The sequence below is a fragment of the Plecotus auritus genome, assembly GCF_963455305.1.
Source record: "Plecotus auritus genome assembly, chromosome: 9".
Lineage (NCBI taxonomy): Eukaryota > Metazoa > Chordata > Mammalia > Chiroptera > Vespertilionidae > Plecotus > Plecotus auritus.
In genome coordinates this window covers 100852764-100867210 of record NC_137783.1, presented here as the reverse complement: position 1 = coordinate 100867210, position 14447 = coordinate 100852764, and the positions used below count along the sequence as shown (strand labels likewise).

At 39.8% G+C, this 14447-nt stretch overlaps 1 protein-coding gene across 15 annotated transcripts in view; it reads right to left on the bottom strand.

Annotated features, from left to right (window-relative positions):
• Positions 1-14447, bottom strand: part of DLG2 (discs large MAGUK scaffold protein 2) — a 2053927-nt gene that overhangs the window by 1207964 nt on the left and 831516 nt on the right. For 2 of the 15 annotated variants that reach the window (XM_080687277.1, XM_080687279.1), the window contains exon 1: positions 1307-1763. The exons of 12 other annotated variants lie outside the window; for them this stretch is intronic. In XM_080687277.1, coding sequence (XP_080543403.1) covers positions 1307-1408 — 102 coding nt within the window. In that variant the 5' untranslated portion in view covers positions 1409-1763. Of the gene's footprint in view, positions 1-1306; positions 1764-14447 lie in introns of those variants that run through there. One more of the 15 variants, XM_080687275.1, reaches the window with a different exon arrangement.

Genomic DNA, 14447 nt, shown 5'->3' with positions numbered 1-14447 from the left:
TATGAAAGATATCAATGCAGAATGTTAGAGCTCAGGAGAATCATCTCATCTATACACGTCAATTTACAGAATAAAGCCTGAGGCTCAGAAAAGAGAGAAGATACTATAGGCATAGTCAGTGTAAGACTCACAATCCTGACTCAAAATTTTCTCATGAAACCTACACCCGCTATGAGCACTCTCCATGAAGTTGAATGTGTATGTTTTATTAACTTGACTGCCTAACATGCTTGCCAGCTGTCCAATCCAGTCGCTGCTGCTTTGCTTCAATACAGTTAGGGAATCCTGTGATTATTCACTTAGGAATGTGAATTTTCAGTTATTTCAGATAATGTTCTCTCTCCTTAGAGAATCACCAGAGAAGCCAAAATGTTTTATACAAACAGGCCAGACAATTACACCAGCTTTTCACACTGAAAAGAAATGAAGGAGTGTACCTAGGAGTAAGGGGACGTGAGTTCATACCATTTCTGGGCTAAGACTGCCCCAATACCAAGTTCCATGCACCTTTTTCAGGAGATGCATCATTGAGTTCACTACAAAAGTTTCAGACAAGGAGCAATGAATGGTAGGTAACCCGCTTCAAAAACCTTCAAACCTCATTTCCTTGAGAACACCAATCACCTTTACAAAAATCTGGGGTGGGACAGTTATTCACTAGAAACTTCACTAACTGCGCCACCTCTTGTTACAATTTCCGAGTGTTGATTTCAAGTAGATTGTATAAGCTCAGAGAAAAATACACAATTGGGGGCAACATGAGCTTAGCTCTATTTTTTTTTTTTCTATCTAGAATAAAAATAAGCTCCTCGGCTATTAAAGTGCCAAATTGCAAATTGGTATGTTCAATTTCATCTCCAGTATGTGTACCACCAAAGCTAACCCTGGCTGATCGCGGGTCGCGTGGGTCAGGGCTCCAGGCGGCGGTAACCTGTGATGAGTTCTGGAGCTCCCAGAAGAGCGGCCAGAAGCCCAGTCGCTAACTAAATATGAAACATGAAATGAGATCCCAACAAGCGGAGAGCAACCTAAGGCGCCCCCTTTCCGAAGCTTATCAGCTCTTGGAGCCTCTGTACATCACACACCAGGGTCCTGTCACGACCGAGTTAGCAACCCAACATCGGACGCCAGAAAATCCCTGTACTTTCCAGGCCCCCAAACCCAGCCGCTCCCAGAGAGCGCAGAGCAAGTCTTAGTTAGCTTCTGTCACTCTCCCGACAGGCAGACACAGAAACAAACAACAGAAGAATTGTTCGCACCCCCACGGGAGGCAGCATGCATTAAAAAGACATGAACCTCGTCCTACCTTGCATCCAAACATCAACGACAAAGTGTTGTTGGTGCAAGCAACTTTGCAGTGGCAAATCATTGGTGTAAAACAGTCAGGGTCCTTAACAACAGGGGACATTCCTTTCTGGCTGCGGCAGTGGCAGCTGGCTGGGGGACGCGAACACGGTGTTCCCGGGGCATGTGGAGCGACAGCCTAGACAGAGCGGCCACTCGGATCGCTGCCCCCTGCGCCCGGCACAGCCATCCCAGCGCCCGCCCGGGGAGAAGCCACGCGGAGGGCAAGTACCAAGCGTCTCAGGGTCTCCCTTCCCTGGGGAATGATGCGTGGGGGGAGGGACAGACCAAGACGGGTTTCCCCCCCACGATGGTGAATTGGGGGGGAGGGGGTAAAATTTTAAATAATTAAATAAATAAATAAAAATAAAAGGAAGCCAGGCTCTGAGCGGAGGGTTCAAAGGAGGTGGGGCAGTATTAGCATGTAAAAGGATGTGCCCGCCTACTCGCCCCAGTCACACAAGATTGTCATGAGAGCTGAAGGGGGCCGAAATTATTCTCTGAAGGAAAAAAAAAAAAAAATACTGCAGCTCCTGATTTGGTAAAAAGCCAGTGGCTTGCAGCAATCCCGAGTCACCGTGGGGAGCGCTGGCCGGGCAAGTGGGGTGGGAGGGAGGGGCCGGGAGAGGGAGGGAGCGTGGCGCTGGCCAGCCTAGCCCAGCCCGCCCGGGTGCGCTCAGTCCCTGGGGTGGGCGCGCTGGGGCTGTCAGCGCCAATGTGCCCCAGCGACTACATTCAGCCCTCTTTGCTGCTGCTGCCTAGCGTAGGCGACCTCTGAAGCCAGTTGCTGAGAAGGAGGAGGCCCGCCTAACCCTGCTGCGTGCCACCTCCAGGCCCTCTGGCAAAGGCGTGCCTGGATTGATGGCTTCCAAAGGGACCTAAGGTAGAAGTGAGCTGGAAATGGTTTCCCAGAGGCCCCAGGCCTTTGACTTCAGGGGCAGAGATCTTACTCCCTCCCTGGAGGGTAGATTCAGCCTTAGAACCAAGGCTCTATCTCATATAATATTTTTTTTAAAACTCAAAAAAAAGAGTCCGCCCCCTCCCCACATTGATGTCTCCAAAGCTCCAAGAAGGCCCAGAAGTATTTCTGTAGTTCCGGAAGTATGAATGTCAAGACTGGTGGATGCTTTATTGGCTTTTTCCTTTCCTTTTTTTTTTTTTTCCTTCTTTTTAAAGTGAGGCTGTCAAAATTGCAAAAGACCAAAAAATATTAGCATGTGGCTGGCCCAGCTGCAAAAATGCTTATTGGAGACAAAAAAAAAAAAAAAAAGTGATAGGAAGGGTACAGACAAGAAAGTGGATAAAACTAGCACTCTCTGAATGCCACCTAAGTGCCTGGCACTATGCCCCACAGACTGTTGGTGGAAAGAGAGCAAGACATCAGGGTTCAGAATCAGACTGTGGTTCTGGTGGTGAGAGTGGGTGGCTTTGTGTAAGTTACAGTGCCTGAGACTCTGTTTGCCTCTCAGTAAATGGGGCTATTAACCCCTCCCCTGCAGAGCTATCATAAAGACTAGAGATGATAAACAACACATTTTTGTGGTGAGCCCATTGGTACCTGGCAGCTGCTCTTGGTTTACATGGCTTCTTTCATGTCTTTGCCTGAAAGGTAAAAGTTATTGGACATGTTTTCTTAGAGGAGGAAACTGAGGCTCTAAAGGTTCTATCATTTGCCCAAGTCACACAATCAATAAGCCATGAAGGTGAGGTTCAAAGAACAGTGGTGGAAGGGAGTTTAAAAAGCAACTTCACAGGGGATGGGACGCACTTCTCCAGAAGCTAGTTCCAAAGTCTCCAGATTTATTTGAGAAGGGCCAGGCTTGTCACATTCGCATGAATGTGATAGTGTCGAACGTCTCTTTCTACCTGGGCATTGAACTCAGATCTTGAAATACAGCAACAACATAGTACTAAACATCCATAGCAGACTCTGGTAGAACCATAGTCTCGGATGCTTTTCCACCAGAATGCCAGACCATTGGACTCTAAAGTTATAAGAGCCCAAATAATACTATACTCTACAGCCTTACAAAGTTCCAGTAGGAACAAAAGAACAAAACAACTTGCAAATTGTCCGGTCAAATGCATTGTCCTATAAACGTTTTGTCACTTGCCCATGTCCAAAATACCTCACCCTCTTGTCCCAAGTCAATGGAAACTGGCCTGATTACATCAGAATTCCCTGGGGTGTTTAAATAAAAATGGATTCTCAGGCCCAAACCTACATTCTTATTCCTTAGATTAGGAGGATATCAAGGAGTTTACATTTTTCCCCAGCCCCCCCACCCCGCCCCTGCTGAGAGCAATATGGGTCTGCCTACAACATCAAGACCTCTTAAAGGGAGTTGAGGCAAATCTGGTTCTAACTGAAGAGGGCAGCTATGCCTCAGGCTTTGGGATTCTTACACTAAGTGCGAGGGCCCTCACCCAGTTGGTTTCCATATTAGGAATCAAGATTGCTTCAGTCAAGTTCCTATCTAGAGGCTGCTGGGGCTGGGAGGTCTAATATGTGTGGGCTTAAACATAGCAGATCACATTTAAGGAGAACTCTGGTCTGATGCCTTCTGTGGAATCTTAGTCACATTCACGGATTAAGTATATCCCCTAGCATTTTATCCCTTTATGTTACCATAAGATGTGTGATTGTGTGAGCATTTCCACCTACAGAGCATCTATAATTATGGCTGTTTTTCCAAAGGAGAATGGATTCTAAAAAAGTTGTACAATATTTCCCGTATTCATTAGCCTATAATTTGGATTTCAAACACCCTAAAAGTATTGTATGCTCTATATTGTGATGTTCCAATAATATCTAACACAGCCTCTCCCTAATGAATTACCCAGGCTAAGGCTGACCTCCTATTCTAGGGCAGCATTAAAGGCTGCTATGTTCAAGTTATTTCCCATCTTAAAGTTTGTGCTGGTTTAGATTGAGACAGCCACATGAAAAAAAAAATATATATATATATAAAGAAAAATGTATGTTTAATCTCATTGATCTTTTATTGTTTAATTTTAATAAATAAGAGTTCATTTAGCTCTCTCTTTCTCCACACACACACACACACATGCACATAAGCACACACACAGGGATGTGTGTGTGTGTGCATGTGTGTATTTGTTATCTGTTTATATGCATCTGACAAAATGTTTTCTCTTCATTTTTGTCTCTCAGTAATAGCTCTGGGGTGAATTGAGGGGAGGGGGATGGAAAGGGGAATGTAGTTTCCATGACAATGCATTCCATAGTTACAGCCAGTAATCACTATGGTTAAAAAAAAAATGAATCACTGTTACCTTAAGATAGGAACACATTGCATTATTGGTCTGGAAAGCACTAATTTGGGAGTATACTGCATGGGGGTATAATGCAATATTTTGAGGAGGAGATATTACTAGGGAATGTCAGGAGAGGATGCACTGATTTTAATAGTCAAAATAATCACCCTTAATTAGACATTTCGGTGTTTGGTAACATTTACAGTTCTTCCTAATAATCATCACTTTTGAAAAATGATATATGACAACTACATACTACTAAACATGTTTCCTAATGACAACTTTCTTCAAAGAGAACTGAAAATCACATACAAAAAAATAACCCCACAGGATTATCAATAAATATGACCAGTGTTTAAGTTTAACCTCTTATCGTTGTTATTATTATTATTATTACTAATCAGAAATTGTAAGAGTGAAGAAACATTAGTTATTTATTCACCTTTTCCTTTCTTTGCAGATCACTTCCATAGCAATTTTTAAAAAGAGGTGTTTTGTGTTGGAAGGGAAAAGTGTGTATTGGACAGTAGGAGCCATGGTGCTTCTTCCTACTGACTATGTGACTTTTAGTCATCTACTCTGCCTCTCTGACCCTCAATCCCCCTGTCTATTAATATGAAATGGGTATACTAAAGCATCTCTAAGTTTGTTCCAGTGCTGAAGTTCTCTGAGTGGGCTTTCAAATATAAGATCTTAAGAATTTGTGAAGCCATTTTATTAAGTTACCTGTCTTCAGAAAATAAACTATTCTGTGGTGTTTACTATTTGATATGCTCTACTATAGTATTTGCTATGTAAACTGTTATAAATTCAACGTGTGCTGGAATCAGATCCCACTTTTGATAGGGGGTTGTTTGTACCTCTTTCAAACTCTTCATTCAGTGACATCATGCTGGCAGCTTCCAGTCAGCCATAAAGGAAGTACTTACACAACATAAATTGGCGAACATGACAGATAAATATTTTTTTTTTCTTCAAAGAGACCCTTACCAACACAGCACTGGTTTAAATACCTTATCTACATTAACTTGTTTAATCACCACAATTACTCAATATTATAAAAAAAAAAAAGGAAAAGAAAACTGAACTACAGACATTAAGTAACTTTGCTCAGGTTAACAAAACACGTATACTAGTTAGTTAAATAAGTAACTGACAAAAGTATTGATGGCTTTCAACTACAAAGGGTTATTTCTTCCTCATGTTAGATGTCCTTCATAGCTGGACTGTGGCCCTAGTCTATGTTGTTCTATGAAAAGAAGAGCAGCCTAAATCAGGGACATGATGGCCCCATGGCAGAAGGAAAATGATCAATGGCTCTCAATATTTCTGTTCACACATTAAAAACATCTCCCTGTTCACATTTTATTAGCCAAGGCATGTTAGTGGGAAAGGAAAAAAAAAATACTCCTCTCACAGGGAGGAAGGAGAAAATAGTGGAAACAATAATACAATCAGATAACAGCTTAGCTGAGTGATAGAATTAGAATTTGAACCCACGCAATCTGACTTGAGGACCCACATTCTTAACAACTAGGCCATTTTGCCTGTTACTTACAGCTAACACATCTCAATTTTTAACCTGCTTTCCATAATAGGGTTTGCTATTTAGTAACTCCACAAGGGATTTCTTCCCTGTGACTCCTATAAAGAAAGAAGGTAGATTTTGAAAACATTAAGAGCTTTGGAACTAACCAGACACACCAGGTTTTGCCACTGGTTGCTGTGTGATTTCAACCTTTACACTCCCTTTCCTTCCTCTTCCTCTCACTGCAAATGGAAGTCCACTTATTTTCACTCAATCTTGTAGTAGAGATGTTTTTCTGCAATTAATTCATCAATAATCTTGTACCACAAGCTATATATTTGTCATTGAACTTCCTGAAATATGTAAGGCAGAGAGGGATATAAATATATGCATTCTACCATCAATGAATTTATAAACGAATTAAAGAGATTGTCAAGAAATAAAGGCTCTTTCTGACAGTAGGAAAGTATATGTAATTACCTACTAATAAATGTACTTTAAATTCATAAGAATATTTGACCACCCCAGTTAATGTCTCTGAACTACCATTTCCTGTTCTGTAAAAAGGTGATAATGCTATAGGATTGTTGTAAGGCTTACATGAGAAAATGTATTTCAATATGCCTGTTACTCATCTGGTTCATGCTAGACACTCAGTAAATTGGAGAAGCTTTATGTTAAATTCATAATTTTTGTTCCAATAAAAGTTTATCAGAGAGAATAAACCTATTAGACCCAATGCGTATAATCTCTTTATTCTGAACAATTCTAACACTTTAACCTTTCTTCACAAATTGTACTCTGCCCCCAAAGTCCTCATCCCCTTTCTCAGCCCTCCCATGTCCTCTAACTGAGGAACACACAACCGCAGTGAGTGTTTGTGTTAGAGTCAGGTCCGATTCAACTGACTCCAGTATCTATCAAGCTTTCCCCATGATTGTCCAGTCTTTGTGTTCTCTGCAATTTCTGAGTCTTGCATTTCCACCCACCTGCCCTGGAGCATAAACCCATTTGGTTAGTCACACTTAGTGACTGGTTGACCTTTATTTGAATCATACTTGGCAGGTTTGTTTGACCTTTATTTGAAATAAGTTTCTTGTTTATTTGTAGTTTGGTATGATTGAGTCGATACATGAGTGCATAGAGAACAAATGAATGTGTGGGTTAAGTCAGGCTTTCTACAGCTCCACCTAGGCTCTGGTTGAACAAGTACAGATCTTTGTCTCCTAATCCAGCCCCCCTCACCCTCCCGCCAAGTTGGAAGGAGTACACCTCTACTGAGGAAATGCGAGCCCATTGATTCCCAGTCAATTTTGACAATTCATTTTAGCAGCAAGTCTTTTCAAATAATAATTGCCCTCACCTACAATGAGGCAAGGCAACAGTTTGCCTATAAAACTGCTTATGATATTCATTTTCATCCTTATTGCCATTTTGAAAAAGCAGCCCCAAAATATCACCCTCTGTACCACCTATGTGAGCATTTCTTCAGTAGAAATAAAAAATAATAAAAAATATCTTAGGTCTTGTTGTTCACCAAATTTTATTTCAATGTTGAAAGAATAATATTTGGGTCTTGGTTTCAGTCCCAGCTTTGACACTTATTATGTAACTCTGAGTAAGTCAGTTAATCTCTTTGAGAGTTAATTTTCTCATCCATTAAAAAAGGGGAAAGGTTATTAAATAATAACACCTATATCACAGGGTTCCTATGAGGATTCACAAAAATACCATCTGTGAAATTACCTATCAAATTGCCTGCTATATATTTATTTATAGTCAAAAATAGCATTTATTTTAGTAATATTTATTATAAGTAAAAAAGCAAAAGTTTAGTGTACAAATAATTTAAAAATATTGTCAGGCACCAAAAAAAAAAAAAAAAGAAAGAAAGAAAGAAAGAAAGAAAGAACGAAAGAAAGAAAGAGATGTGAAATTACAGTTCCATTGGCAGAGATAAGTAATTTTAATATTTTGGAGGATATAGATATTTCAACAAAATTATGTTCAAAATGTATTAGTGTAGGCTGATTTTGAATATAACTTTGATGCCTACCCCTGCTTTTAGACACATGTCTACCTACAAAAACACCATTAATAGTTACATAGGATTTTGATATTACATGGCAAATTTCATAAGTCCCTTCCTGTTGTGGGTAAAAAATACTTCTGATTTCAATATTTGAAATTTAAAATTTTCCTGTGGATAAATCCTTGCACAGATCCATTAACAACACAGTTGAAGAATTTTTGGTGCAAAGGGCTTAGACATTTAAAAAATTTTAATGTATAATAGCCTATTTATATTTCTATCAATTTAAAGTTCCATTAAAAATCCTTATAAGACTCAGTTTTATTCTTCACAAACAATATCTTATAAGAGATACTTCAAGAAAACTCTGCTGGTGGATTCTGAGTCTGATTTGTCTGAAGATGCTTTTATTTTATTTCGTTATCCTTATTGGTTTTTACATGATAGTTTAGCTTATCATAAATTCTAGGTTGCCAGCTATTTTCCCCCAGTATTTTGAAGAGTTGATCTGCTTCTTTTCTCTGTAAGTGCTTAATTGTGTATCCCATTGATCAATCTTATTCATTCATTGTTTCAGTGTTCTAAAGATTCACTTCAAACTAATTAGACATGGAGTTCATTTTCTTAATCCTGTTTAGGTCTTCTTGTGATGGCTGTATCTAAAGATTTATGTCTTCAATCACTTAGAAAATAATGTAAAGGCATATCACTTTGCATTTTTCTTTCCTCATCTTTTCTATCCTTTTCTCCCCTTAAATTGCAATTAGATACAGATTTAGTATGCCTTTCTTTAATCTTTTTAGCTGCTGTATTGCACTATGGGCAATTCCTTCACATAGCCTTCCATTTACTAATTCTATCTTTAGTCCTTTAAAACACTTATTTTGTTTTTAATTGCATTTATTATACTTTTATGTTTTAAAAATTCTATTAGTTTATATTGACATATAATTTAGATATTAATATATAAGTATATGGTATAAAATATTGACTTGATACACTTATATTGCCACATGATTACCACTGTAGCATTAACTAACACCTCTGTCACCTCACATAATTATCTTTTTTTCTTTTGTGGTGACAACGCTTAAGATCTGTTCTCTTAGCAACTTGCAAGTATACAATATTGTTAACTCTAATCACCATGCTGTACATCAGATCCCCCAAATTTATTTATCTTATAACTGAAAGTTTTTACCCTTTGACCAACATGTCCCCATTTCCCCCCTCTCCTCAGCCCCTGCCAAACACCATTCTACTCTGCTTCTACAAGTTTGGCTTTTTTAAATTTCACATATAAGAGATATGATACAGCATTTGTCTATCTTTGTCTGACTTATTTTACTTAGTATAATACCCTCAATTTCCATCCATGTTGCAAATGGCAGGATTTCCTTCTTTCTTATGGTTGAAATTATATATATATATATATATATATATATATATATATATATATATATATCTTAATCAAATCTTCTTTATCCATTTATCTTTTAAGGGACATTTAGATTGTTTTCATGGCTTGGCTATTATAAACAATGCAACCATAAACTTTAGAATGCAGATATCACTTTGATGACCTCTTTTCATTTCTTTAGATATATACTCAGAAGTGAGATTGATGGGTCATATGATAGTTTAATTTATTAATTTTTTGAGGAACTTCCATAGTTTTCCATAATGGCTGCACCAATTTACATTCCCACCAACAGTGCACAAGTGTTCCCTTTTCTTCACATCCTCTCAAGTACTTGTTATCTCTTGTCTTTTTTATGATTTTGATTCTAACAGGTGTGAGATGAAATCTCATTGTGTTATTAATATGCATTTACCTAATGATTAGTGATGGTGAGCATTTTTTCATGAATCTGTTGGAATACTGTATGTCTTCTTTAGAAAAATATCTATTCAGATCCTCTGCTCATTTTTTAATCAGGTTGATTGTTTTTCTATTGAGTTGTAAGAATTCCTTAAATATTTTGGATATTAACCCTTTTTTTGATATATGATTTATAACTATTTCTTCCATTCTGTAGATTGCCTTTTTGTTTTGTTGATTTTTTTTTTATGGTCTGGTATATACAGTTAATGAATGCTTAACAATATTCATTTGTTCACTCATTCATTTTTTAAATTTATAAATTATACACCAAAAACTAGCCAAGGAACTTAATTTAAATATATCAACTAAACACAGAAAAATCCCTGTGAAATCACTAATTCCATTTTTATACTGTTTGCCCATCTGTGAAACAAAGGCAAATTAATATATATACATATATACACATACATACTAATAAAAAGGTAATATGCTAATTAGACCGGGTCAACTAGCCATCTTCCAGATGTCCAACTTCCTTCCGGACAAAGCCATGGTGGTGGGGGCTGAGGCAGAGGCAGTCAGAGGCAATCAGGCTGTCAGGGGAGGGCAGTTGGGGGTGAGATCAGGCCAGCAGGGGATTGCAGTTAGGGGCAATCAGGCAGGCAGGCAGAGGCAGTTAGGGGCAATCTGGCAGGCAGTCAGAGAGGTTAGGAGTAATCAGGCAGGCAGGGGGCAAGGTAGGGGTGATCAGGCTGGCAGGGGGGCAAGGTAGGGGTGATCAGGTTGGCAGGCAGAGGGGTTAGGGGCAATCAGGCATGAAGGCAGAGGGGTTAGGGGTGATCAGGCAGGCAGGCAGGCAGGCAAGTGGTTAGGAGCCAGTCATTCCGGATTGCGAGAGGGATATCTGACTGATGGTTTAGGCCCGATCATCCCCCAAGGGATCCCAGATTGGAGAGGGTGCAGGCTGGGCTGAGGGACACACACCCCCTTGCACGAATTTCATGCACCGGGCCTCTAGTATATATATACTAAATCAGAGTTCAACTTTGTGAACAGCAATTCATGAGCAAACTATGTTCAAAATATGGCTCATTTAAATGGCTTATATTGTCACTGTGCTTCTCTACTACAAATAGAATTTCATTTTCAGCTTTCTTTCATCTGAATAATAGATGGCTCTTCTAACTGCAAGAACTAAATGAGGTGACTGAAGAACTCTATGCTATTATATTATAAGCAGGAGCCTTCCTACCTAAACCAAATGAAATAAATAAGCCCTCAATGAAACAATTGCTCACCTAAAACTGTGAAGACATCAGATCTGTCTTACAATCTCCAGCTACATACCATAGAATTAAGGTTATGACAATTATCTTCTTTTCTCTTAATTACCTGGAAGCATGCTAGCTAAAGTCCTTAATGGCACCAAATTATAAATATAGCCTAACTAGATTTCCATTTCCTTTTTGCTTAAAATACTGTAAGATCATTGTGAGAAAACTACTAGTACAATGTGTGAGTTACTCCTCTTATAAGAATGCTGATGTTCTCTTCCTTCATTATCAGGTCAGTCTCAAATACAGTGAATTTGAAGATCTGAATTGTGTTTGCTCAAGTTGTTAGCATCTGACCATAGAAAAGCCTTTGCTGGGTTCATGATGTTAAGATGGATCATGAGAATTCTCATTTTTTTCTGTTCTAAGGCTTGTGGCCAATCACAAGAATTCTTTAAAAAGATACTAGCTTGTAAGAACATGTAATAAATAACTTCAAAATGCAATGGGTATTTAATTTTAAAGTGTGCCTTTAACATTTATGTAAAATGTTTTTTTGTACTCATTCAGTAGAAACTTATCTGGCCACTGGCTAAAGCTAACAATAAAACTACTGGTCCACAGTGTGTCCCTCCCTCTCCCTTTGTGTGTGTATGTATGTGTGTGTGTGTGTGTGTGTGTGTGTGTGTGTGTGTTAATCCGCACCTGAGGATATTTTTCCCATTGATTTTTAGAGAGCATGAAAGGAAGGGGTAGAGACAGAGAGAGAGAAACATCTGTTTCATACCTTAGTTGCTTTCTGCATGGGTCCCAACTCAGGTGGGGGATCAGCCTGCAACCGAAGTGCATGCCCTTGACTGGAATCGAACCTGGAACCCTTCAGTCAGCCGGCGATGCTCTAGCCACTGAGCAAAAAAGGCTAGGGCTTTAATCCCCCCTTTTTGGTTTCCAATCACTATTTGCTTAATTCATTCATCCAACAAATAATTTCCTGTGTCTGTTACATGCTAGGCACTATGCTAAGTTTGGGATATAGTGGTAACTACAGATCAATCCAAGCCTCAGGGAAATTACAGACCATGGGGAAGATTGGGATGAGTGCTTTGAGCAGAGCCACGTGGCAGTCAGAGAAGGCATAACTGGGAAAGTGATAAGTGAGTTGAAATCATAAGGATGAATGAAAATTTACTGGACAAATAGAGGAAGAAAGAATATCTCAAACAGAGGAAATAGAGTATGCAAAGAATATGTGAGGCCTGAAAACAAGGAATTTAGGAAGGAATAAGAAACTCAGAATAGTGGGAACACAGGAAGCAAGGGGAAACATCAAAGTGAGAAGAGCTGAAGAGAAAGCAGCAGACGATGGGGATTATACTTAAGATTTTTTTTTTAATTCTAAAACTCTTAGGAAACTACATAAGGAATATTTAAAAAGCAGCTTTATTATTTATAAGTGAAGTATAATAAACTACAAATATTTAAAATGCACAATTTGATGCTTCAACATATATATTATACATCCATGAAACTACCAGCACAAGCAAGAGAGTGAACGTATGTATCACCCTCAGAAGTTTGCTTATATGCCTTTATATCCCTGCCCCTCAAACTCTGCCCTACTCCCCCACCTCAAAGCAACCACAGATCTGCTTTCTGTCACCACCAAATAGTTTACAATTTTTTGAAATTTATCTACACTAATAAAAAAGAAAGATCCAAATTGTACCTTTGCAACACCCACCAGCCAATCAGGAGTGAGTATGCAAATTAACCCAACAAAGATGGAAGGTTAATTTGCATAAGCAGGCGCTGAGCGGACGGGGAGGGGCCAGATCCTTGCATTGTCACCATGGCAATGAAGTAGGCATTCCGTACCGCCCCAGAAGCTCTGGGCCTCTGGGCAGCGTGGGAAGGCAGAAAGGCAACTCCAGGCTGGAGCAAAGGCAGAAAGGCAGCTCTGGGTTGGAGCGAAGGCAGTGCCGGCAGCCAGGGGAAGGAAGGTCCATTCTTGCACAAATCTTTGTGCATCCAGCCTCTAGTATAATTATATAATACAGTATGTGTTTCTTGTCTGATATTTTTATTCTGAGGTTTATCTAAGCTGTTGCATGTGTCAATAGTTCATTTCCTTTTTATTGCTGAACTAGAGGCCCGGTGCATGAAAATTCATACACTGGAGGGGGGGTCCCTCAGCCTGGCCTGCCCCCTCTCACAGTCTGGGAGCCCTCAGGGGCGGGAGGTGACCTGGCAATAAGGGGAAGGTGATGCCCCCATCACACCTCTGCCGGCCCTGGTTACCTGAGCCTCGGGCAGCCCTGGGCGGCTGGGTAGCTGCCATCCAAGGCTTGCCTGTGCCTCGGGCCAGCCCTGGGCATCTGGGAAACCATAATCTGAGGCTTGCCTGTGCCTTGGACCAACCCTGGGTGGCTGGGGGGGCTGAGGGGACTGGGGGAAACCAGAGACAGGAGTGCGGAGTGGCTGGATACACCTGGGGGCAGGCCCAGCCGTGCCGCGCACCTGCCGCCTCAGCAGGGCTGAAGGGACTGGCCGCCACCATCTTGTGGCTGTGGGCGCCACCATCTTTGAGGGCGTGGCAGTCAATTAGCATATTCCCTCCTTATTCGCTGTGGATGCCACCATCTTTAGTAGGGCATGACAGTTAATTAGCATATTCCCTCTTTATTAGATAGGATAATATTACACTATAAAGTTATAATACTATTGGTTTATCCATTCATCTGTTGATGGACATTTGGATTGTTTCCACTCTTTTGCTATCCAGCTGCTATGGATATTTGTGAATAAGTCTTTGTACAGACATATAGTTACTTTTCTATTGGACTGGAATGGGTTGATCACAAAGTAGATGCATATGTACATTTTTAAGAAACTGTCAAACTGTTCAAAGTGATTGTATCATTTTACATCCCACCAGCAGTGTATGAGAATTCTAATCTCCTCAGATGTAAGGTAACACCTGATAGAGTCAGTCATTTAAATTTTTAGCCATTCTAATAGAGGGATAGTAGTATATCATCATACTTTTAATTTATATTTCTCTAATGACTAACAGTGCTCTACATCTTTTCAAGTGCTTATTTGCTGTTTTCTTTGGTAGTGTCTATGTAAATTTTTTGTTCATGTTTGAAATTGAGTTTTTTGTTT